Here is a 25,722-nt window from a genome sequence, read left to right as displayed (position 1 = left end):
ATAGCAGGAAAGGAGAAGGGCAACCTTTATAATCATGAGTAGACGAATATCTATGCACGCCCACACATACCCTCAAAACCATCTCACGCACCTATAACCAGGTGTCCAGTCTCCCACACACAGACACTAAGAACACTCTCACCAACACACATATACTTACAAGCAGCACACATGTGCACACACACGCGCATGTGCGCGCGCACACACACAGGTTTCTAGCCTACACCTATGGTTCCCCACTCTCTTAACCCCAGTGAACATTTCCGAGAATGGGGATGGTACCATCAGTTATCAAGGTTGTATACCGACATTCTCATAATAACTTGATGTTGCAATAGGTGTCATTGTGGATAGAGCATTGGACCTGAAGTCTGGAAGATCTGAGTTCAAATCCTGCCTCAGATTTCTTTTTTTTCTTAGTTATGTGACCCTGGGTGCCCAACTGCTTTCAGCCTCCATTTACTCCTCTGTAAAATGAGGACGATAACAGTATCTACCTCACCGAGTTGTTCTGAGGAGCAAATGAGATAATGCTTATAAAATGCTTTGCAAACTTGGAAACTCTATATGATAACTAGAGTTTTATAAATATTTTTTATTTTATCATCACCTACAACCTGGGAGGTAGGTACCATTAGCAGGCTCCTTTGTGTCACAAAAAAAGCAGGAATCAGATTTAAGGTAGAATGTTAGAGCAAGCTGGAAGAGTTACCACTATTATCCCCATTTTAATAGATGAGAAAAGTGAGGCCGGCAGAGGTGAAGTGACTTGCCCAGGGTCACACAGCTTATAAGTGTCTGGGGCGGATTTTGACCCTTCCCCGCCATTCCAGGTTCAGCACTCTACATACAGTACTCTGGAAATACTTATATCCAGGCTAGCTATTATTATAGATGTCTACACATCAGACACTGAAATCCCTCCCTCTTGTTTATTCACTTCAACCAGAGTTCTTCAAGTTTAAGGCCTTCGGAAGTCTTTCTAACCTTCCCCGGACTTTTACCCTCCGCCGTTCCTCAACATCAGTTAATAACCAACCCTGCCTGCAGCCAGATGCCTTTGAGAACACACAAGATGATATGAGCACTGTACCCAAGAGCCCCGGGGCTTATGCCCGGTCCAGTGACATGTACAGTCACATGGGTACCATGCCTCGGCCTGGCTTTAAGAAAAGCAGTAGTCAGCGGCAGGAGCAGTGGCCTCACAGGGAGGAAGGCTCTCCAGCTCCCACTCTGACATCCCGGGAGTTGCCTGAAGTTCCAGCTCCCCACACTGACCTGGCATCCCGGGAGTTGCCTGACATCCCAGACCCAGCCTCCCCAACGGAAGAGGAAGCTGGCACTGTCAAGGGAGATGTTGCCCTCTGTCCTGGAGGGCCCTTGCAGGGCTCCCCAGGCACACAGCACATGGGCACCACATCAAAGGCTGGACAGCTGATGGGGGAAGCTAACAACCAGAAAGCCCTTATGGATACTCCACTGGAAAGGTAGGTGCCCATCTAGAAAGAGTACAGGCAGAAGGAAAGTGGATCTACCCCTAAAAATGACATTGTTGGACCTGTGAGAGACAGCTCCGTGTAACAGTTAGAAGGCTGGCCTTAACCTTGGAGACAGAGAGACCCGAGTCCACAGAACTGTCTGCTCCTTAATGGGATTTGTGCTGTGATGTTTGGATTCAGTCAAAGGGCCACAGTTGAGGACCTAGAGGGCCACATGTGGCCTCGAGGCTGCAGGTTCCCCACCCTTGATAGGAGGAGGCCAGGCAGAAAAATTTCTGGGGACTCTACTCATTCACCAAATATACCTTGATCAGTTAACACATGGACTATTGGCATGGGATCCAGGGTTTGGGATGGCAAGTCAGAAGTGGTTCCTTCCCTCATGGAGCTCACAGTCTTGTAGGTGCAGGAAAACTAGCAGGGCCAGCAATGTCTGCTAGGGGCCCAGGGAGTGGTACTGTTTGTGCTCAGAGAGTATTTGGTCAGTCAGTCAGTCAACACGCGTTCATTAAATATTTATTATGTGCTAGATATCGTCCTGGGGACGAGGAAAGTAAAAAACAAAAACAAAGAACAGTTCCTGCTTCCAAGGAGTGTACTTTCTAATGAGGAACACAGCATGTATGTACAAGAGATATGTAGAGTGCAGGAAGGTAATCATGGTGGGCTTCACTGAGGAGGTGGGATTACACAGACAGTGAGAAATGCAGAGAGCCTTAGCAGGGCCTCCTCATTGATAGAGGATGAAATTGAGGCCTAGAGAGGGAAAGGTCACATAGCACCTGAGCTCAAGGTCCAGGGCTTTCTCCCAGCCCTAATCCCACCACACTCAGGCCCCCTCAAACCTGGGGGATGGGAATGGGGGGATGAGGGTCTGAGGGGGCTGACCATTTCCTCCTCTTCTCAGGCTTCAGTAGTCAATAGCCAACATCCCACTGTTCCAAGAGCTAGGAGGAGGGGGAGGGGGAGGAAGTGGGCAGGCCAGCTGGAGGGGAGGGCTTCCTAGCTCCAGCCCAACCTCCAAAGTTCAGCCCAGCTGCTCAGTCGCCTGGGAGACAAGGACTTGAGCAGAGGGGCTAGAAAGTTTCTCTGGCTGGAACTGGAGAGCCAGAAATCCACCAAACCAGATGACGGAGGTGGGCAGGTGGTACCACACCATGGGCCACAGAGGGTGAGTGAACTGGGCCCCCCTGGGAGTGATAAGGAAGGGAGCAGCAGGATTCCAAAACCAGCGAGACTCAGATTTAAGGGAGGATACTGGAGCAAGCTGAAAGGGATGTTTGGGATAAACCGGACCAACTTGTTCATTTTAGAGATGGGGAAACTGAGGCCCAGAAAGGAGAGGGAGCTTACTGGAGGTCACACTGGAGGAAAAGAATAGTGAGGGGGATGATCTGGGCAGAGAAATCTGGGAAGTAGGTAAAGACAAGAGAACTGGGCATCCAGACATGCCCACATCTGCCCCAAGAGTCCAGGCACCTCTCCTTTTGATTGTTTAAGAGGCAACAACCCACTGCTAGCTTGAAGAGTCTCAGGCATTCACCCTTGCAAAGGAGAGGCCTCTATCTAAGTAACTTGGAGCACCCCTTCTTTGAGCAGCAAGAGATTGGCAGGGCTACCTTGCAGCACTGGCCAGGTCCAGATCTCCTGGGGAGTCCCATTCTCAGGCCCCCTGCCCAAGTCCTCATTTCTTCCACTTTCCAGTCTTGCCCCAAGATCATATCGGTCCCAAGAGTGTTGAAAATAGCAGACTCACTTTAGTTTCCTGTTGGTGAACTTGGGGAAACCTACACAGCACAGAAAGCTGGAGACGAAGGGCTTAGGATAGGATCTGAGGGTCATGGTCTCTGGAGTCCCAACATGAAGAGGCACCCTGGGTTCCCTGACATTTCTGATAGCATCTCACCCAAAATCAGTCCTCCCCACCCCTACCCCCACCATCTTTACATGCTTCATCTTCTACCACATAATAGAAAGAGTCAGGGAACTACTAAAGTCACTATGTGATCTTGGGAAAGTCACTTCCCTTAATTTCGTCATCTGTAAAATGAAGGGTTCAGATTAGATGATTCATAGGTCTCTTCAAGTTTTAAAATCCAGTGAGTCTCACCCAGAGTAGATATCCTTGTTCTGAGATCCTCAAGGCTGTCTTAGACTCAGGTGTGGGTGTGGCAGGAGGGAGCAAGGGAATGGGACCCAGGTATTCATCTCTTCTGGTTCGGTGAGTCAGATCCTGCCTGGTCTCTGAGTCAAGATCCCTAGTGCTGATCACAGGGTTTAGACCTTAGAGCTCAAGACCAATTCGCTATAAGAAGGGAAAACTGAGGCACAGAAAAGAGAAGGAACTGGGCCAAGTTCAAACATAGAGTTTAGTCAGCGGTAGTACCCGCCTTCTGTCTCCAAATCCAATATTCTTTCCATTTCACATCAGCCTTCTCCATCCTAGGCTTATCCCTCTGCATCCCCCTCCTCCTCCTCCTCCCTGAGACTAGGCTGCACCTGGTTGGGGAGGAAGGAAGGTGAAGAGGTGAGGGTTTCAGAAGTTCCTCCCTATCCCTCCCCATGAGTGTCCCAGCGGAACTCGATGCTGAGGTCACCCTATGAGGAGAGGGCAGGGCACAAGGGAGGGAAATACCCAAATAGAAGTAGACTGTGGCTCATCTCTTTGAAGAATCACTAAAGCTGAGGATGCCCAGGAAAAGAAAGGGCAACAGGAACAGGTACTGGCCACCTTTAAGAAGAACATTTAGATTTTAGAAATCTAAAATTAGCTGGAAAAGCTCTCTCATAGCGACATGGGAACCAAGGTCCAGAGAAGGGCAGTGACTCACCCAAGGTCATACAGCAAGTCGCTGATAGAAATAGGGCTTGAACCTTTGACTTGTGACCCTTATCCAGTGATCATTCTATTATACTACAGATCTCAAAGTATAGTCTAGAGTCTAAACTTAATAAATAAGATTTGTTCTGTGAAGTTTAGAGTCAGTCAAAGAGCCAAACTTGAGGACCTAGAGGGTCACATGTGACTTTGAGACTGCAGGTTCCCTACTCTTGGTCTAGACCAGGATCCACAGATAGATTTTGGGGCATCTATGAACTAGGATTGGAAAAAAATAACACCTTTATTTCAATATTTTCTTTGTAATCTTACAACTTTTATTCTATGCATTTAAAAACATTATTCAGACAAGGGATCCATGAGCTTCACCCAAGGTGTCTATGACATGATATACTCCCCACAGTCCCTCCTAGGCTGGGAACCAGGGTATGATGGGTGACCTACTTGAACTAAAAGTGAGATTGGGGACATACAGAAGGGCAGGGCCATGCTCAGGGTCATTGGTCGTGGGGGAAAAGTAAATGGAACCTGGGTATTCCTCATTCCCCGGTCTGTTGTGTCAGACCCTAGCCAGCTCCTGGGAAGAGGTCCAGAGCCCAAGTTATAGCTCTCACCTCAGGAGGATGGAGGGGTGGGGAGGGGGGCAGAGGGATGAGGGGAACTCTGGTTCCCCCTCCCTCATCCTATTTGGAATGTTGACTCCTGTCCAAGAATTCCCTAGCCCCCTAGAGTCCCACGGTCTTGACCCTCTTGGTCTCTTGGGATGACGTCAGTAATAGGGCATCTGTTAGCGATTACCAGCTATGGGGTGGGGGGAGATTGAAGAGGAGGGTATATTTCCAGGCATCCTGTCCCCAGGCTGTGAGTTTTGGGGGGGGGGGGTGATGTTCCAGAAGGCAGCCTGCAGCCCTCTTTGCCTCAAACCCCAGCCCAGGGCTCAGGGGTATGACGGCTGGGGCCTGTCAACTGGAAGGCCACCCCTCCTTCCCCGCCTCCCCAGCCGGCTGCCCTCCCGCTCCCAGCATCCTGCCTTAGCTGCCTCCTCAGCTTTCTCACAATCCCTGAGACCCTCAGACAGCTTTGACTGTGGGAATCTTCGGAGCTAGGGCTGGGGGGTGGGGAGGAGTTGTCTTGCTTGGAGAACTCTGGAGTCAGATTCCTTGGCATTTAGGCTTCCCATATTCCTGTCTCCACTTAGAACCACTTAAGCCAGTGACATGGATCTCAACCTCAGGGGACCCAGTCTTGGGTCAACTTTCTGCTGATTCCTAGTAGGATAGATACCCTACATTCTGCACCCCTCCCCATGCACACACCTTCACAACACACACTCACACTGCTTTGGCTGCTGCTACATCCAGACCCATCTCCCCTCTCCCATGGGATTTGGCATTGATGCAGGCTCCAGGAGATTGGACCTGCCTGAAATCTTAATCCATTGCATAAAGGGAGGGAGCATTGACCTGACAGTCAGGAGAACAATGTAGAGTAGTGATGGGTAGAGGGCTAGATTTAGAGTCAAGAAAATCTAGGTTCAAACCCTACCTCCACACTTTATCAGCTTAACAAGCTGATTAACAAGATTAACAAGGCACACGTTCTCTGAGCCTCTGTATCCCCAAATGTAAATAAAATGGGGATATAATGCTGTATTGCGATGGTGTCAAACTCAGATAGAAAGAGGGGTCATTAATCCACATATAAGGATCCTTGAAGAAGCATAACTTAGTTTAAAATGTAATATTATCTATAGAGGTTCTATTGTTTCTTTAATTTATTTTGTGAACTATTTCTCAATTACATTTTAGTCTGGTTAAGGCACACTGGAAAGTGTTGTGAGCCGTATGTAGCCTGTAGGCACATGTTTGACCTCTCTGCCTTTCAGGGATATTGGGAGGTTTAAATGTGATCATCTGCGTAAAGTGCTTTGCAAATTTGAAAGCACTAAATAAATGCCAGTTATTACTATTTGATCCTCAGCTCTGCCACTTATGTGTCCTTGGAAACATTACTTCAGATCTCTGGGCCTTACTTCCCCCATCTTTAAAACGGGCGGGTAACCTCTAAGATACTTTCCAACTCCAACATTTACATGTCAGCCCCTGATAGAAAACCAGGGAAGGACATCCCTGCCTACGTAGGGGTGGCCTCCGATATTCTATGGTCATTAGTGCTCTGAGTCCAGGCCATTTTTTAAATCCCATCTGGCTCTCCTCCAAGAGCTTTAAAAATGCAGTTGGTACCTCTCTGAATCTCACTGTCCTCATCTATTATGTGAGAAGAGTAATACTTGCTCTGTTGACCTCAAGGGATCTTTGTGAGGGTCAAATGAATAATGGATACCAAAGTGCTTGGCAAACTTCAGAGTGCTAGACAGACTGAGGCATTAGTTATTGACATTCTCTCCTGGTCTCCTGTGGTGTTGGGAGACTGGGGTCTGTATGGGTAGCGACTACAACTTCATCCACTATGAGTGGTCACTGTTCTCTGGGAAGGATTCAGGTCTAAAGGTCATGGCGGTCAGAAAAAGGCTAGGTGGTGCTGAGCAAGGAACACAAAAATGCTGCCCCTTTGTGTTTCTCTGACCTCACAGGAAAGCCAGCTGCTTGTGGGGAAACTGAGCTTCCTCTCGTTCTCTTTATCAACCAATAAACATCAACGTCATTGATTAAGTATCTTCTATATGCTGGACACTCGGTGCTGCAACTAAAAAGACCAAACAGCAACAACGATCATGCCTCTTCTTAAGGAACTTCCATTCCCTTGGCCTGTGAGGAGGTCAACATCTGGTCTCTCTGGTGGTGGTCAGACTGAACTTCTCAGTGTCATCCTCCAAACTATGAAGGTCCCCTACAAACCTCTAAACCTCTAAACAGAGGTCTCACAACTGATACAGACACACCAGGAGAGAATGAGGAAGAGATGGGCTGGTGCTGTGACAGACCTACTTGTGTCCCACCTTGAGACACTCTTCTATGGCCAAGCCCACAGCTCCTGGCATAGTTGGGGACACAAGATTATCCCCCCCATGCACCCTTATCCAACACAGTACCTCGCAGTGTAACACAGAGTTGCAGAGGAAGTCAGGGCCACACTAATCTGGTCTATCCCCTTTACTCATTTTTTGAGATGTCATCCCTGAGTCTTAAGAAATTAAGGTATACTCTCTAGTGGTCCTTTTCCTCAAAGACTAAGGACAAGAACAGGGAGTGGCCACCCCTTGATACCCTTTGGCATAAGTCCAGAGAGGACCAGGACAGGAAGATCCTGTCTTTTCCTTGTCTCCCTCTTCCCAGGTTAGCAGCTAACTTGCGGTAGGAATTGGGGTTGGTTCCATCTCCCCTATAGGCCTCTATTTTCCCTTTCTTATCCATGTAGAGAGTCATCTCACTCTAGAAGCTGAAGGAGGAACATCAGATTGAAAAGCCATGAACTCTCTGGAAAAGAGGGAAATGGGTTATTAAAACTACTTATTAGCATAATTCTTTAAGCTAATGAAGGAATTAATAAGTATTAATAATCAAAATAGATTGGCTTATGTGATCAATTAATGTAATTAATGCTGATTAATCAAATAATTAATTGAACTGATTTATCTCAGTCTTTGCTATTATTGGATAATTGAGCACCTTGTGAGTCTACAAAATAAAAATATAAAAATAGATGAATGGAGCTAGCTATTTTAAATAATTGCTATGCTTAATTAATGGAGCTGATTTTTTTAAAAACTTTTTTTTTTATTACTGAATTTGATAATGCTGGAGAAGAATCAGGTGAAAAATATGGCAACTGAATTAATCTGGATTAGTATTTGAGCAAAAGGAGCCCTTGGGGTCATCTAGTTCCATCATTCCCTTCTAAAGAGAAGGCAACTGAGGCCTAGTGAGAGAAAGGGACTTGCTCATTATCTCAAAGCCAGTGAGTAACCAAGCTGAGCCTGGAAGCAGGTTTGCTTGTAGAACACAGCTCAGTGTTAGTGCTTCTGGCCCTTCTGCCTGCCTCAGACCCATTCTACAGCCTCCTACCTCATGGAGCCTTGGCCCTCAGACTCAACAACTGTTTCTTGGCCCTGCCTGCCCTTCTGCCTTCTTGAACTCTCCAAGGCTTTGCCCTTGAGCCACCAGGCTCTAGGTGGGAGGAATCTAGGCAGGAAAAGCAAAAGGAAACACTTGTGCGATCCCAATGTCCCAGGCCCTCCCTGTTCCCAGAAGTGGAAGGATATCCGGACCTGAATGGCCGGAAACTCTAGGATGAACCACCTCACCCGGGAAAAACAGGGTGGGGTGGTAGAGGAATGTATCATTCTATCTCCCTATCATATACCCTCTACAAGAGATTTGGAACCATGCAGGACATTCCTCTGTCTACTTTAGATGACTGTTGTTGGCTAAACCATAAGATGAAGAATTGGGGTCAAAGGTTGAAAAGGACTTCCTGCTGCTGCTCATGGTGCAGGGTGGTAACGAATCATAAAATGATAGAAAAGAGAGGGAATGTAGTTATGAACCAGGCCATCTCCCTCAATTTATACGTGGGGAAGGGGGACTAAGGTACAGAGAAGGATGGAGACTTGCCCAAGGTCACATAGCACATGAATACAATCATGAGATTTAGAATCATCACAAAGACAGGGCTAACACTTAGATGTCTTGACACCCAGCTGGGTGCCATTACACCCCTGTTTCAAGAGAGGTTACTGAGAAAGGTTCAGAATGTATCTATTCAGGATCTTCTAGCCCAAATATAGTCCTGGGTACAGAGGGAGATATCTTAGCGCTTACCACCCTTAGCCCCTCTCTTTGCCCACCAATCCTTCAATCAATTAATAAGCATGTATTAAGTGCCTACTGTGTGCCAAGCACTATGCTTCAGAGGGGTCCTCCAACTGGGACAGCTCAGTGAGGTCTGGGTGGATGCACAAGTGGTGATGGTTTGGAGCACTCACTTTCCTCTGTCCTTTGCAGTGTCCATAGTGGTCTGGAGTCAGGAGGGGACTATGTGAAGGTGAGTACTCCATTGTCTTTCTCTTTTTCCATCAACTGAAAGGGAAGAAGAGGCTGGTGGTAGGGTGGGGCTTGAGGAAGTTGTGTAGGTTTTAAAGTAGTGGGTTACCCTTTTCCAATGTGGTGCCTGGAAGAACACTTGAAAAAACATAAAACCATTGAACAGGGAGAAGAACACCAGCCCTAGAGTCCAATCCAGACTCTGAGATTCTCTGTGTGACCTTGAGTTCCCTGGGCCTCAGTTTTCTGATACATACATACATATATATATATTGATCTCTGAGGTCCTTTCTGGCTCTAGATTTATGACCTTCTCATGAAATCTCAGAGCTGAGAATTAGAACCCAGATCTCCTGACTTCCCACCTTGTTAGTTCCTTTCACCACCTGCCAACTGTTCCTTATATTTCAGATGAATTGAGGGAGGAGGGATGACAGGATGATGAAGAGTCTGGAAGAAATATCATATGAGTAATAGTCTGGAAGGGGGAGATGCCTTCATCATATGTGAGAGAAAACACAAGGCAGAACAAAAACTAAGACAGAAGTTGCAGGGAGGCAGACCAGCTCAATGGACAGAAGGATAACTAGAGCTGTCCAGCAGTGGATATGGGCCACCTCATTGCATAGTTCTGGAAGTAATGGGATCATAGGTTTGGAGCTGGAAATAACTGTAGAGGTCATCTAGTCAAACCCCATCATTTTTACAGATGAGGAAACTGAGGCCTAAAGGAGGGCAGATGATGAAATCTGGATCCTTTGAGTTCCTTGAAAGCAGGGACCGTCCTTTTTTTGTTGTATCCTCCACGGGTGCCTAGAATATAGTAGGTGCTTAATAAATGTTCATTGACTGACTGCCTGACTCCAAATCCTTTCACATTCTCCAGATTCTTTCCATTGTAACCTCTATCAAATATCACTTGTCATTGAAGGGTTACTGCACTGAGAGGAAGCTTAAACAAAATTATTATTATAATTATTAATAATAAAAATCACACTAAAAGGGAAGCTTACTAAGTGATCTCTGTTTAGTTCTGGAATTTCAAAATTCTATGCTTATAATATTCTAAAATTCTGTTTTAAAGGCCTATCAAAGAGTTCTTTAATTTATTCTTTTAATGCAAATAGGATTTCTTTTATTCATTACGATTGATTCTGAACTCACTCCTTCAATAAGATATTCAGGGCCAGTTTCTGTAGGGGAATCTTTAGTGCCGCCCCCTCCTCCTCAACACAGAGCCCGTTCTCTCCCCAGGACCCCACTATAAAGTTCTCTCTGAGGGATTCTCTCGTCAGCTTCCCCACAACCCTCCCCACATGGTAATCCCTCCTAGGGTCTGATCCTTTCTTTCTCAGACCTTCTTCCTGCAGAGTCTAGGAGCCCGGGGATGGAGCTGGCCAGCACTCGGAGAAGGAGAAAAAGGAAGGGGGATGCAAGAGAGGGAGGGAGGAGGGGGCGAGTCTGGAGGCAGGCTGAGGGAGGAACAATAGCCCCCTCCCCTCACCCTGGCTGGCTAGGGGGGTGGGGTCTCCCCGCCCCTCCCTCCCTCCCCCCACCTCCCTGCTCCTCCCCTAACAAGGAGATGAGGTAATTGAGCAAGAGGCACAGACCCAAGCTGAGCGGCTGCTGGTGGCCCCAGCCCCGGTCCCAGCCCAGCTCAGCCCCTATCAGTGCGCTAGCCCCCTACCACCTTGCTAACCCCAAGTGAGTCCTTGGGCTCCAGCTGCCCCCGGGCCCAGAGCCCAGAGCGGCCGGGCGATGACGGAGCGCTGCAGCCTGTGGAGTGCCCTGTCAGCTGCGGCATGCTGCTTCTACCGGGGCTCCTTCGTGCAGGTGAGGGGCCGGGGTCGAGGGAGAAAGGCAAGAGGATTCCCTTTGCCTCAGGGCTTCAGGGGGTCAGGTGGAGAGATATCCTGGGCCAGGGGCCAGTTGTCTGGGGAGAGAGGCAGCTGGGGACAACTCAGGGTTGTTCCTATAAGGGGACAGTGGCGGCAGTAGGCAAGGGACCCTGTCGTTCTTAGTCTGTGTTGGGGGGCTTGTGGTTGGTAGGGGACCCCTCTTGCTTATTGGCTTCATGTTTGGGGTCAGAAGAGACAAATGGGTGCTGCCCACTTGGAGTGTAAGAAGGGGGTGGGTGGGTGAACCTACTGCGGGGCTGGCTGGTCTGCCGCAAGGTGAAGGAAAGGGGGGACCTGCCCCCCTCAGAAAGGAGATGGTGTTGCTCTCTCACTGACCCCCATCATCAATCTCAATGTCCTTGTCACTTCTGGGTGACAGGGGGAACACCCTCCATTCCTTCTGCCTCCCCCCACCCCCTTTCCCTGTGGATGGAGGATCTGGAGCCGCATCTCCAATTCTGGTTTCAGGAAACTGGTCTGTGCCTCCCCCGGTGCCAGCTCATCCTGCAGAACTAGAGCTCTGTGGGTCAGAGGGAGGCAATGGGGTCACTGTCTCCTGCCAAGTGACCCTTGATGCCCAGAAGGAGTTCCGCTCTGCCCCAGCCCCTTCCCCTCCACAGTCACTCTAGAGCTCTGAGCCCCTTCAAAGTTGGGGAAAGGGAGTACAGTAGGAAAGAAAGGGATTGTTCCTATTGTATCCAGGAGACTATCCAGGAGACTCTGATCTCTGGTTTCTGTTCTGTGGCCATGCTGGGGCAGGAGGGTTGGTGAGGAAAAGCTATGGGGCTTGGGACTGGACTGGTACTTAAGTGCAAACCACTTACCTGCCCTTTGGAGAATTGCCTGGGGTAGGGGTTGGGTTTGGACTGTTTCCCCAGTAGACACTGTCACATTTGAGGCAGGGATCTCTGAACCCAGCTTGGCAAGTACAGGTATGGGACTAGATCCTGGTACTGAAAGAGTTAACCAAGAGCCAAGAAGGCAAGGGAGGGGGAAGACCTCATCCTCCCTGGATGAGCATCAATCTTGGATGTGTTGGGCTTCCATAGGGTTGGGAAACTGAGGCACAAGAAGGGTTAAAAGAGAAACCAAGTGGAAAGGGGGGGCTAGACAGAAGGAGACTAATCACACACCCCCAGTCATTGCTTTGCCATCTTCCCCTCACTTTGCCATTTAGGCTCCAGTCTCTTTCAGGGAGACAGAGAGCTGATAATTTCTCCCTTCCCTCTTTCCCCCTCTCTCACACACGCTCATCCCTGAGCCCTGCATGAATGACTGGCCCCCATCCAGCTGACAACAGCATCCCTGCGGCCTCAACCAATCACATGTCAGCAAGCTGGGAAGCAGTGAGATCATTTCTGGCCAATGACAGGGCAGAGAGCGGATGCAGCACCGGGGACTCTCCTCTATCTATCCAGTCAGGCCTCCAGCATCCCCTCCTCCCCTAGACCCTAGGGGTATAAACCCCCTGGCTTTAATGTGAGGACCCCTAAGGATAAGGAGGTGATAAAGGACTCAGGTGTCCCCCTACCCTAAGCTTCAGGGGGATCTTTTCAACTTTAATGTGCATGGACTGGATCTGTTAGCCCCCTTCAAACTCTTCACTCAGAATGTCAGAGCTGGGACAAGCTAAGGTTCAGAGTGGAGCTGTGACATAAGGTGATTCAGCCTATCAGTAGAACAGACTCTGTCAAGAACTCATTTCCACTAAATCACATTGTCTTCCTTAGCTCTCTGGGGCTTGAATTTTGGAATGGAATTGCTTAAAGCAATGACCAGGGTAAGGGCTGTACCAGGGAAGATTTCAAGGCACAGATTTCTCTTGCATCCTCCAAACTGTCAGGACAGCTTCTTTTTTTCCTATCCTATCCTGATAAGGGAAATAGCAACCCCTCATCTCCCTCCCCTCCTGCCCCTCCCCCCCCCCCCAGCTATTCTCCCAGGTCCTGGGTCTCTCCAGGATTCTGTCAGCCTCCTGCCCACTGGGGATAGAAGAGCCAAGAATAACCTGTCGAGTTCACACCTGTGGCAGAAAAAGAGGGAGGAGGGAGGATGGGGCATCAGGTGTCAAATCATAATGACTAGAGAGAAAGAAAAGGCATATAGGTGCAGTGGGAAGAGGCTTGGCTTGCAGTCAGGAGCTCTGGGTTTGAAAAATTCTGGTTCTCCCACTCACTCTCTATGTGACCTTGGGAAATCCCTTTCTTTCTCTGGGCCTCTGCTTTATCATCTGTTAAATGTGAGTCCTTGTTTCTGCCCTGCCTATATCACAGGGTGACATTCTGGACGGGAAAGCCCTGTCCAGAGACACGCAAGGGATTCTCCTTCTAGTTGGGGAAATCACCTTCTAGACACTGGGCCTCAGGGCCTCCAGGGATGGGAGAAGCCATTTGCAAAGAGCTCACATAGGAGGATGTGAGGAACTCCCCATCTGTGGCTAACACCCCCTGTCTTCCTTTTCCCAGTTCTCAAAGGAGAAGTACATATTGGACTCTTCCCCAGAGAAGCTTCACAAGGAATTGGAAGAGGAGCTCAAACTGAGTAGCACTGACCTCCGAAGTCACGCCTGGTACCATGGTCGCATTCCCCGAGAGGTGAGTGGGGCCCACATTCCAGCTCTCAGCGCCCTATGTCCAAACAAGTCCAGCTTCTGGGGATTCAGAAATGGTTCTTGCATCTGAATCTGCCTGAATGCAGGGAAAGAGGTGGAAGTCTGACTGTGGTGGTTGTCAAAGTTGTGTGGAAGCAAGGGGCTCAGTGTACTTTCCCAGTCTGTAGTCATAGGTTCATAGGACTTTAGACGGAGAGCTGAAAGGATCCAGAGAGGGAAAATGCCCATGAGCACACAAGTAGTAAGTGGTAGAAGCAGAAGGTTTTATTTGTGACTTGGGTATCATTGGCTTTCTAGATGGTAGTTAGAGGCAGAGAGGGCCTTAGTAATCCAGTATTTCCAAAAGCTTAAGAATCTCTGGTTCCTCTTCCAGAGAGAGGACGGAGCTAGACTTTCTGCAACTGCTGCCCCTACCTCTGGGCCCAGCCCACTGCATATATGCCACTCACAAGACAGAGCTTGCTTGTGTACTTGACAAATATAATTCAATAATATAATTGGTGTAGATTTCTTAGAGTAGGAAGAAAACTTCCATGTATGCAAAAGTGAGGTTTGTGTGAGCAGGAACCAAGCAGCTGCTTATATAGGATGCCCTCTCCAGGGAAGTGTTCAAATACTGTTTGGTAGTGGGGATGGACACTGGTGGTGACGGTGGTGATAGCAATGCTGGCAGTAATACTGATATAATCATGGCGTTGGACAGCAGAAATGTGGTAACAGAGATAGCGATGATGGTGATGAGGATAACAAGAGTGACAGTCATGTTTATGGGGGTAATGACAAGGAGGCATGATAAGTGGGGAAGTGACTGCTAGCAGTGACAATGAGGATGGTGATGATGATAAAGATTTAGTGATGCTGGTGATATAGGAACAGAAATGGTGATGGTAGTGGAGGAGGTGGTGACAATGGTGGGAACTTGCTTGGCCCCTTGTACATTGGGTCTTGATATCGACATACCTTTGCCTTTCTCCTCTCTCTTCCCTTTTCCTAAGTGCCAGGTACTGAATCCATTTCTCCACAGGTCTCAGAGAGCCTGGTTCAACGGAATGGTGATTTCCTCATCCGCGACTCACTAACCAGCCTAGGTGACTACGTCCTCACCTGTCGCTGGCACAACCAGCCCCTGCACTTCAAGGTCAACAAGGTTATGGTGAAGGCCAGTGAGAACTATACCCATATCCAATACCTCTTTGAACAAGAGAGCTTTGACCATGTGCCTGCGTTGGTCCGCTATTATGTGGGAAGCCGCAAGGCTGTGTCTGAGCAGAGTGGAGCCATTATTTACTGTCCCATCAACCGCACCTTCCCCCTGCGTTACCTGGAGGCCAGCTATGGGCTTGGTCATGGCAAGTCTGGGGGCCCCGCCAGCCCCTCCAGCCAGAAGGGAGGCCACATGAAGAGGAGGAGTGTCACCATGACCGATGGGCTGACAGCAGACAAGATAACCAGGGGCGAGGGCTGCCCCACCAGGTAGGATGCCTGCAGCAAATCACTTCTTTTTTTTCTCAGTTTCTCCCTCTGTAAAATGTAGCAGTTGAACCTGATGATATCTGAGGTCCCTTCCAGCCTTGGCATTCTATGTTCAGTGGCTCTATGCTACCCACCAGTGTGCCCGCCTTGTTCTTTTGAGGGAAGGAGGAGAGGTTCCTTGTCTGCTTAGAGTCTAGGCAGTTTAGACTAGAGTCTAGGCATTATTGAGCTAAGATGAGATTTTCCTTGATCTCTCAATAGCCTGTATCACCTGGTGGCAGAGCTAGGAGAAGGAAGTAGGATCTTCACCATGAGTCTGTACACACTCTCATTTCCCCCAAAGAAGGGGATAACAGTGCCCAAGACACTGGGCACTGACATAGCTTTCTCCTAGAAGACTGTGATTGTGGATAGGACCAGGCATCTGGATCCTAGGACCCCCTTCTTCTTCCCTGATATATTTTTCTTGATTTCTTCTCAAAGACCTTACTATAGTTTATTATAGAACTCCAGAATTCTTACTCCATTGGAACTTATCCTATGGCATGGATGCCAGAAAGCCACTGGTGGGTCATTTCCTCTCTGTGCCCCCTGGGCAAGGAGGTACCTGTTTTCATCTGGGGCCTGAGAATGTTGGAAAGGGCCTGGTGCTGCTTGAGGCTGAATCAATCCTGGGTGGGCAGACCCAGGCTCGTGGCCTGGAATCAAAGACTGAGGCTTGTGCCAAGAACCACAATGCATATAATGTAGCCAGGTGCCAGAGAGCATAGAAGCTCTGATGGGCTCAGGGAGCTCAGAGCTGGGCCACCTCCCTTTAGCTTCTTCATCATCCCTGCCAGCTTCTCTGCTCTCTCCATTTCCAAGGAATGGAGTGAGGTCTTTCCACCCTGGAGCAGGTGGGACAGATGGTGCATTTGGTCTCTTCACCATGTACCTTCCCTGGAAAGGACTCTGGTTTTGTTCACCAAAAGCAGAGTCATCCAGATATCACAAACCCAGGGGTCAAAAACTGTGTTATTTGGGCCAGTTTCAGAGAGAGAGGTTTGGTAGGTGAGGGGTTAAGTAAAGGGAAGAAAGGGAGGGATAAAGGGATTATGTCAATTAGGATTCACTCTGAGGAGTAAAATCAGGCACATGATCAGGGAGAAACCTTGCAGCCTGATCCTAAATAGGGGTTCACCACCAGGGAGGAGAGAATCAACTGCAGACATGCTTCTTGGTTTCACTGGTCCCTGAATAAGTCAGCCTCCTGACCTCAAAACTCCATTGTTCAGAATGATGAGTCCAGGCTTCATAGGATAGAGGAGTGGGATGTGGGGAAGGGAAGACATTCTAGGGTTAGGAAACCTGGGCTAAGAGGATGGGGAACAGAAGACGGAGGCAGGGTAGGGAAGGTCAGGCAGAGTAGTGGAGGAGCCCAGGACAGGGGGACAAGAAGTGGGGATAGCCAATAGTGGAGGGTGAACCAGGTACTAAGCTGAGGGGATGTTCTCTGCTCTTCTCTACAGTGTGTCTCTGCCCCCTCACCGGGATGCCATCCGCAACTGTGCCCTCAGCATGGACCAGATCCCAGACCTGCACTCTCCCATGTCTCCCATCTCTGAGAGCCCTGGATCACCAGCCTATAGCACTGGTATGACCCTGCAGGAAGGGACAAGGCAGGGGAATGCTGGTTGCCAATAGCGTCTCTGGGACACGATTGTGAATCGGTGTATGTGTGAGACAGTGTGTGTGTGTGTGTGTGTGTGTGTGTGTGTATGGGGCAGTGTGTGTATGTATGCATGTATTGTGGGGGGGATGTATGTATGTGTGTAGGGGACTGTGTGTGTATGTATGTATATGTATATGGAGGGGTATATGTATGTGTGTGTATGGGGCTGTGTGTGTGTGTGTAGGCATCATTGCCTCAGTCCTGTGTGAATCTTTTGGTCAGAGGTTAGATGGGTCTATCTCTAAAATAGCTGATGTAATAAAATGACATTCTTCAAACTGTCTCAGGACTACAGATACGTGCACTGACCAAACCAACAAACTTCTAGTGGAAGTAATTTAAATCAACAAACAAGATGCCCACAGGAAGGAGAGAGGTATTCTAAAAAGAAAGTTCCTAGAGGCAGCCACATGTTGGGGTGGATAGAGAGCCAGACCTGAAGTCAGGAAGACCGGAATTCAAGTATGACCTCAGACACTTACTAACTGTGTGACCCTGGCCAAGTCACTTGACCTCTGTTTGCCTCTGTCTCCTTAACTGTAAAATGAGGATAATGAAGATCAAATATTTATAAATCACTTAGCACACAGTGCCTGGCACATAGCAGGCACCATATAAATGCCAGCTATTGTTATTATTGCTACCAATTTTTAAAATTATTTTCTATGTTTATTTAATTTTTATTATTTCCAATTACACACAATCAGTCCTTCATTGTACCATTTTTTTATCAGACTGTGTGGCAAGCCTGTTCACTTTTATTTGCCATGATTGTCTGTGACTCAGTGTGCCCTAAAGGGGACCCTGCTCCTTGAAACATGGTCCCTGGGCAAAGGGGGTCCTGTGAGCGATTTTCGATTCAGAAAAGTTTGAGTTTCAAAAATGCACTCTTTCCTTGCTGAAGTCTTGGGAAGGATTGTTTGCTTTCAGAGTCTAGCAAGGGGAGACGAAGCCCTGGGGGGGGACATGTGCCTGGGGGCCAAGAGTCTAAGGAGGCAGCCTGTTTTGGCACCAAACCTTGGTTTAATCAGTGTTTGCAGCTCCTCCTGCACAATTTCTTTTCCCAATGCTTGTTGGAAGCTTCTTGTCTTAGGGAGTTAATTGACTAGAGCAGGAGTAGGGAACCTGAGGCCTCGAGGCCACATTTGGCCCTCTAGGTCCTGAAATCCTCACCTTTAAGTTTGGATTCAGTCAAAGGGTCACACTTGAGGACCTGGAGGACCACACATGGCCTCGAGGCTGCAGGTTCCCCACCCCTGGTCTAGAGCAAGGAAAGAGTAGGTAATAGACACAGAGCTATGCAGCCACTCTGGGTCAGAGGCCACAGCTAAGTAAACCCAGATCTTCCTGATCCCCAAGGTCAGCCTTCACTTTTGTTTTTAAAACCTCATCACCTAACTTCGTTGTAGATGACTACACAGTGCCTTATGCAAAGGAGATTCAGCAGATAAACTTCCTTTTTGAAAAACCCTCATATGTGAAAGTTTATTTATCCAGGCTTGAGATTTCATTGCAATTGGGAACTACCAGTAGGAAAACTCCAGCTGTGGTCTGTAATCTATAGTCTTCAAAGGATTAGTTAGTTGCCTGGGGAGCTAGAAGGTCAAGGGTCTTCCCCGCGACCGCACATCTAGTTATGTTTTAGAGGCAAGTTTTGAACTCAGGTCTTCCTCACTGTTAGGTCAGCTACACTAAGGCCTATCCACTAAGCCTAGCTCTCAAAACCGCTCTTAAAGATTACATGACTCAACAACTAATATTTACTATTATTAAACAAGACTCTAAAAATAATTATTCTTATTTTAAATACTAAGCAACATGAAGTTGCTGAGCAGTCTTCAGTTCTGCTAAGTCTGTTGGGGACACCATTAATAACTCAAAAGTTTTATATATATATATATTCGGAATGTCTAGGTTTCAGGGTGTAATGCCAGGCTTGGTCTCAGTCACTTGGATCACTACCTTCCTTCTTCTGTGTTAGAGACCAAGGAAGAATGTTTAGCTTGGCCACACCCTTGGTGGGGAGAGAGGCAGACTCACCCGGGGATGAACCAAAGTCAGCTTACCAAGGCTGAGGGGAAGGGTATTAGGTCCCAGTATCTATATCTCTGGTTCTCAGCCTTAGTAAATAATGTAATGGAAAGAGCACTGATTTGGAGTCAGAGGACTCGGGTTCAAATCTCGCTTTGCTACTTATTTCCTGTGTGAACCATTTTCCTAATCTGTAAAATAAGATTAGGCTAATTGATCTCTAAGATACCTCCCAGTCCCAAATCCTCTGATTCTATGAATTTTTCCTTTATCTCCTTATAGTGACCCGTGTAAATGTTCCAGGCATTCCGTCCTCTGGCATGACGCCTGCTTCCCCTGTCATCCGCCGTTCCAGTGAGCCCCAGCTATGCCCAGGAAATGGCACCAAACCACCTAGTGAGCCAAGCAACAGTGTCCACCCCACCCCTTGTCATAGCTACCGCCAGGCCTCGCCATCCCCATCCCTCAACAGCTATAGCGACCCGGACTCTGGACACTACTGCCAGCTGCAGCCATCCATAAGGGGCAGCCGAGAACGTGTGGCACCTGAACCCCCCACCCGCCTTTGTGGGGTCAAGAGCTATGTAGAACGGCTGAAAGTAGAAGAAGGACAGCACTTGATGGGTGGGCGGGTAGTGGAGAATGGACCCCATGAAGGGGACCAGGGTGGAGGCTTCATCTTGCCTGTCATAGAGATGACTTCTTCCTTCAACCCCACCACCTTCCAGTCAATATTGATTCCCAAGGACAACAAACCCTTGGAGATGAGCATCCTTAAGAAGGTGAAAGAACTGCTTGCTGAAGTGGACGCCAAGACGTTAGCCCGGCATGTCACCAAAGTCGACTGTCTGGTACGGGCTTCAAATGGGATAGGAAAGGGGCAGAGACTGCTTTTCAGCTATCCCCCAGGGGACTGCTCAGAGAGGTGGTTTATTCCACTCCCCCTTCCACCTCCCCAAGTTCTGCTACTTACAACCAGTACAACCCTAGGCAAGTCATTGAACCATATGGGACCTTAGCTTATTCATTTATAAAATGAGGGGGTTGGATTGGAGAACCCCTAAGGTCCTTCTAGCTTAAAATCCCATGACCCTGTGATTGAACAGGGACACCCCAGCTCAGCCACTAACTAGTTGTGGGACCTTGGCAAAATCCTTTCACTCTCTTTATCACTGGTAACTTCTTTGTGAAATGAGGGTGGACTAGATGACCTTCCAGCTTTCATATTCTATAATTCTATGATTTTTCTTCCCCTGACCCCTTGCTTCTGCCCCTTCCCCAATGAGAAGAGATTAATCAGCTCTCTGGGCATCCCGGCAGGTTGCTAGGATACTGGGCGTTACCAAGGAGATGCAAGGGCTCATGGGAGTCCGCTCGGGCATGGAGCTGCTAACACTCCCCCACGGTCGGCAGCTCCGACTGGACCTGCTGGAACGGTGAGAAAGGGCCTCAGAGGCTGGTGGGGAGAGGAGAGGTTGGGTTCACATGGGAAGTCCCTGAATCTGGCCTCCCCAAGATCATTTTCATGGAGGTTCCCCAAGAGAGGATGGATCTTTGAGACTATTCACATGCCAGAGTATTTTCAGGTGTCAGGAACAGGTCACTATTGTCCATAGTATAGTGTCCAGAGCCCCAGGTTTGAATTCCATCCCTGCACGGTACCATTTATGTGACCTTGGGCCAATCAGGAAACCCCTCTAGTTTTCACTCTATCTAGTAATGATGGGTTTGAACTATATTAGCTAATTCAGGATCCTGAGTTTCTCGTTTCCCTTGCCCCGCCCCTTGTACTCAGTTGACCAATCTCAGTTATTCCCAGCTCAGTCCTGGCCTCCAAGTAGCCCTCCCCACCCCTAGCTGGTCAGCCCCTCCCTCTTCTCTAACCTCCTCCTCTCATGCTCTGACAGGTTCCACACCATGTCCATCATGCTGGCTGTGGACATCCTGGGCTGCACAGGCTCCACAGAGGAGCGGGCGGCCCTGCTGCACAAGACCATCCAGCTGGCAGCAGAGCTCCGAGGAACTATGGGCAACATGTTCAGCTTTGCTGCAGTCATGAGTGCCTTGGACATGGCCCAGGTAGAGGCCCTTCTTTCCCTTCCGCTCTCCCTTCCTCCCCTTGGGTCATGGCTGACATCCAAGATCTCCCACCCTCCCTGCCCTGCAGTGGGCTGGATTACTATGTGAGGGAATCTTAGGGCAGAGCACTCTGGGGTCCTCAGTTTGCCTAGAGCAGGAGCTGCTGAGTGACTGCATTGCATAAGAAGGACATAGCTAGCCAGGAATCTCACTGCAGGATCGGGGGGAGACCAATTCCTCTACACTATCTGTAAATCAAATGAGACCAGTATAGAGCAGGGGAAAGAGCGATCGATTTGGATTTAGAGGAGTTCCAGCTCTAAGTCTGTTTCAAAACAACAGCAGCAACATTTTAAATGCACTGAAAGGAGCTTTAGAGAGGCGGCTTGGCATAACGGACAGAGTCAGGTTCGAGTCTTACTGTCTGACATGGGCAAGTCCTATCCTTGGACACGTCACATAACCTCTCAATGCCCCAGGCAGCTTCTCCAAGACTATTAAAAAAAGAGCAGATGCAGAACTGGATTGGTAAAGGAAGTTAGTTCCCTAGTCCAAATAATTTACCCCACAGAGAAAGTCTTATTGTTTTAAGAAAATTTGAATAACATCTTATCAAAATGAAAAACACTTTTGTAACATAAGTGATGAGTAACTTTCCTCCCTTTTCCCACCCATCCTCATCCTTCTCCTGCCAAATTTATCAATTTTGTAAATTTAGATTTCATAATATTAAGGGCTTGAGAGGCATAGCTGGATAGAGCCTTGGAATCAGGAAGACCTGGGTTTGAGTCTAACCTCTAACATATGAAAACTGGGTGATATGGAGAAGCTACATAACCTCTTGATACCCTAGGTACCTTTCTAGAGTAATGTCAAACTCAAGTAGAAGCAGAGGCCACTAAACCATACATAAGGATGCCTGTGGGCCATGTATTGGCTAAGAAAACCACATGTTAACATTAGCTATGTCCTAATGTATTTTTATTTTGCTAAATATTTCCCAGTTACATTTTAACCTGGTCAGGTCTAGGGTTCCTGCTACAGACTATAAGGTACAGAGTAGTTGTGGCCCTGTATCATGAAAGAACTGCCCTCCACTGGTGGAACCACAAATCTGGAACCAAAGTAGTGACAGGTACTCAGTCATGGTTCATTGAATTGGGAAAAAAAAAAATCATGATAAAATATTGAGAGTTTCCTATGCTAGGTTTCCTGAAAGCAAAAATCCACCTGGAGCTAGCAGCTGCCAGCAAAGACCCTTGTCCCTTCCCTCTCCTCTGACTCATGTACAATTCCTTGTGTCTTGTATCCATTCCCCCCTTCCCCTACACCCAGATCTCACGCCTAGAGCAGACTTGGATGACTCTGCGGCAGCGGCACACAGAAGGAGCTATCCTGTATGAGAAGAAGTTGAAGCCCTTCCTGAAGAGTCTCAATGAGGGCAAAGGTAAGCTGCTCCTGGGTACCTCCCCTTCCACCACCACCCTCTGTGAGCACCCCACTCCCTCTCCAATAGGCCTGAGCTGTCGCACAGTGACAGGCATAGAGCTATGCAGGCCTCAGAGAAGGGCCAGCACAAACCAAGACCCAACAGGGCCCAAGAGGAGGTTGCCTAGTAAATGGAGTGACTTTAAGTCTTCCCTCTTCCCCAGCCTGTGGCACCGATGGCCTATTTAGGTACAGATAATTAATAATAGTAATGAACATTTATGTGGTGCTTACTCTGTTTCAGGCACTGTGCTAAGTGCTTTGCAATTATTATCCCATTCGATCAAGGTTTGTAGGGTGTAGGAAAGGAAGCTCCCCCACTGCTCCCATCTATTGCAGTGTAGTTACAGACTTGGGATTGAAGAGATCTGAGTTTTAATCTCAGCTTTGCCATGAACTGGCTATGTGATCTGGGGGTAAGTCATTCTACAGGCTTGAGTCTGTTTCTTTGATTGTAGATGACCTCTAAGGTCCCTTTCTGACTGTAACATTTCATGTTCTAAGGTCTCTTCCAGCTCTGACCCTCAGTGACTCTTTCTGGGCCTCTCTTTAGTTCACTTGATCCAAAATGAAGAGGAAGACAGGGGTATTTGTGTACCAGGGATGGAAGATGAGGGACCTTTAGGAGCACAGATCCAACATGGCCCTGACATCCCTTCCCCCACCCTCATATATATATAATTCACTAGGAAGCTGCTGTGGATGGAAGTCTGAGCTTCATATCTGTTTATTCCCAACTACAGACAGCCCCCCACTGAGCAACACAACCTTCCCTCATGTGCTACCCCTCATCACCCTTCTGGAGTGTGACACTGCACCCGCAGAAGGTCCAGAGCCTTGGGAAAGCACAGAGCATGGTGTGGAAGTTGTCCTTGCGCACTTGGAGGCCGCCCGCACTGTCGCCCATCATGGGGGCCTGTATCACACCAATGCTGAGGTCAAGCTTCAAGGTAAGGCCAAATGAAACCTGAAGATGGAGTCCCAGGGAGTAGGCAGCCCTGGGCCAATTCCCCAGAGTATGGGGATGCTCAGCCTGTCTCAGGAGCACCATCAAGGCTCATAGATTGGAAGAGCTCTTTGGGGCAGCTGACACTTGTGGGCCATATTCTTTTCTGTCTCCTTTCCTGCTGGCTCTTGCTCTTTTCCTTTATCCTATTTTCCCACCCCCACCCCCACCCCCCTCTCTCTTCCTTTCTCTCTCTCTCTCCCCCCTCTTTTCTCTCTCCTCTCTCTCCCCCTCTCTCCTCTCTCTCTCTCCTCTCTCTCTCCTCTCTCTCCCCCTCTCTCTTTCTCTTTCTCTCTCTTTCCCCTTTTCTTCATTTAATTTAACATAGACTATGTAGAGCTTAGTATTCATCTCTTTGCAAGATATATCAGTTAGCTGAATTCCCACCCATTCTTTAGGACACAAATGAAATGCCACCACCTCTAAGAAGCCTTCCCTGATCCCTCTAGGCAGTAATGACTTGCCTTTGTATTTCTTTCTCACACTTAACATGTCATATTGTGTTATTGTGGTTACATGTGTTTGTATCTTATACTCCCATCAGACTGTAAGCTTCCCTAAGGGAGGGATTATGATTAACTAGATTTTATAACTCTCCAGCACCTAAAGACTGCTCTGCATAGGATAAGAGCTCAATGGATATATTTTTTTAAATAAATAAGACAAAATGCCTATCTTCAGGAAGCTTATATCATAGTTTGAGAGAGATATGCACAGATATGAAATATTTAAGAAATAAATATAATCTCAATTGCTTTGTACATAGTGTGGTGCATTCATTCTTTCAAAGACAGTGAGGGGCAGAGTCTGTGATATAGATGTCCAGACCTGGGAGCTGTCTCTAGGTGCTGGGGAGACCATAGAAGGCTTTGTAGCAGAAGGAAGACTTGGGCTGGGCCCTGAGGGATGAGTAAGATGTAGCTGAGCAGAGCAAGAGAACAGACACCCAGACTTCAGGCTGTCAGTCCAAGGCCTGGGTCTTGGGGACAAGAGGAGATTCTGGGGGCTGGACCTCACCTGATTTTCTCCCCACAGGATTCCAAGCCCTCCCAGAGCTTTTGGAAGTGTTCAGCACAGAATTTCAAATGCGCCTTCTCTGGGGCAGCCAGGGGGCGGCCAGCAGCCAAGCCCTTCGCTATGAGAAGTTTGACAAGGTCCTCACCGCCCTCTCCCACAAACTGGAGCCCGCTGTCCGTTCCAGTGAACTGTAGCCTTCCCGTGCTCTCCATCACCCCAGTACTCCCTACCCTCATGGCTGCAGGCAGCATTTGGGGGGAGGAGCAGATATCCCCTGCAGGCCTGGGGCTGGACACAAACCAAAACCCTCGCAATACAGAAAGCAGCCAGACTGTCCAAATACTGTCCATACACTGGAGGCATCCATCTGAGGGACATGGGGTTGTTCGAGCCTTTGGGACTTGGAAAGGGCTGTATCGTGCCCAGGACAGTCCCCCACTTCAGCCCTTATTTCCTCCCTAGTACCCCTGACCGACACTGTTCAAGGAATACCTCCTAAGCCTCTCTCTGGTGTCTTCCCCAGCTTCCCCGAGCACCTGTGATGGTCCTCGACACTGCTCCCAACCTACTCCCCTATTTTTCCCCTTACGCGTTCAGTGGGCCTCCTGAGAGGGAGGCCCCAGAGCCCCTCCCTCTCACTCCATACCTTACTTATCCTTCAATTCTTCCCCACTCCCTGGTCCCCTACACTTCAACTGGAGTCCCTTTTATTCCTGACTCTAGGTCTCCATTTCCCTCCCTTTCTTCTTCCTCTCCCAGGAAGAGACTCAGTTTTGCTGTAAATAAGTCCAGTTCAGTCTGTAAATAGATGTACAGATGTTGTGTTCTTTCTTTCATACAATAAACCTTTCTGAATCTTCTTCGCCTTTCCTTGGGGGCTGGGGAAAGGGGTGGGGGAAGGAAAGCTACTCTTCCTGGATGGTGCTCAAGAAACTCAGCCTCCTCTAACCTGGAGCCTCTTGGGCAGTGAGGTCTGCTGGCATCCAAGAGGTTGCTTGTGGTCATCCAATCCTCCAAATCCATTTGGTTCAGGTGCATTAAGTGCCTACTGATTATTGATTTGGTCT

General features: G+C 48.4%; 1 protein-coding gene across 4 annotated transcripts in view; it reads left to right on the top strand.

Moving 5' to 3' along the window:
- SH2D3C (SH2 domain containing 3C) overlaps positions 1 to 25,514 on the top strand; it is a 43,049-nt gene extending 17,535 nt beyond the window's left edge. For 2 of the 4 annotated variants that reach the window (XM_072632507.1, XM_072632506.1), the window contains 11 exons: positions 950 to 1,487; positions 9,303 to 9,342; positions 13,705 to 13,833; positions 14,875 to 15,323; positions 16,832 to 16,956; positions 19,348 to 19,916; positions 20,386 to 20,501; positions 20,973 to 21,144; positions 22,480 to 22,591; positions 23,376 to 23,582; positions 24,674 to 25,514. In XM_072632507.1, coding sequence (XP_072488608.1) covers positions 1,081 to 1,487; positions 9,303 to 9,342; positions 13,705 to 13,833; positions 14,875 to 15,323; positions 16,832 to 16,956; positions 19,348 to 19,916; positions 20,386 to 20,501; positions 20,973 to 21,144; positions 22,480 to 22,591; positions 23,376 to 23,582; positions 24,674 to 24,849 — 2,502 coding nt within the window. In that variant the 5' untranslated portion in view covers positions 950 to 1,080 and the 3' untranslated portion in view covers positions 24,850 to 25,514. Of the gene's footprint in view, positions 1 to 949; positions 1,488 to 2,531; positions 2,671 to 9,302; positions 9,343 to 10,899; positions 11,177 to 13,700; positions 13,834 to 14,874; positions 15,324 to 16,831; positions 16,957 to 19,347; positions 19,917 to 20,385; positions 20,502 to 20,972; positions 21,145 to 22,479; positions 22,592 to 23,375; positions 23,583 to 24,673 lie in introns of those variants that run through there. The other 2 variants (XM_072632508.1, XM_072632509.1) reach the window with 2 other exon arrangements.
- The last annotated feature ends 208 nt before the right edge of the window (positions 25,515 to 25,722 follow it).

The sequence above is a fragment of the Notamacropus eugenii genome, chromosome 1, assembly GCF_028372415.1.
Source record: "Notamacropus eugenii isolate mMacEug1 chromosome 1, mMacEug1.pri_v2, whole genome shotgun sequence".
NCBI classification, from domain to species: domain Eukaryota; kingdom Metazoa; phylum Chordata; class Mammalia; order Diprotodontia; family Macropodidae; genus Notamacropus; species Notamacropus eugenii.
Note: the sequence above shows the minus strand (reverse complement) of the source record. Positions and strands in the feature narration are given on the sequence as shown.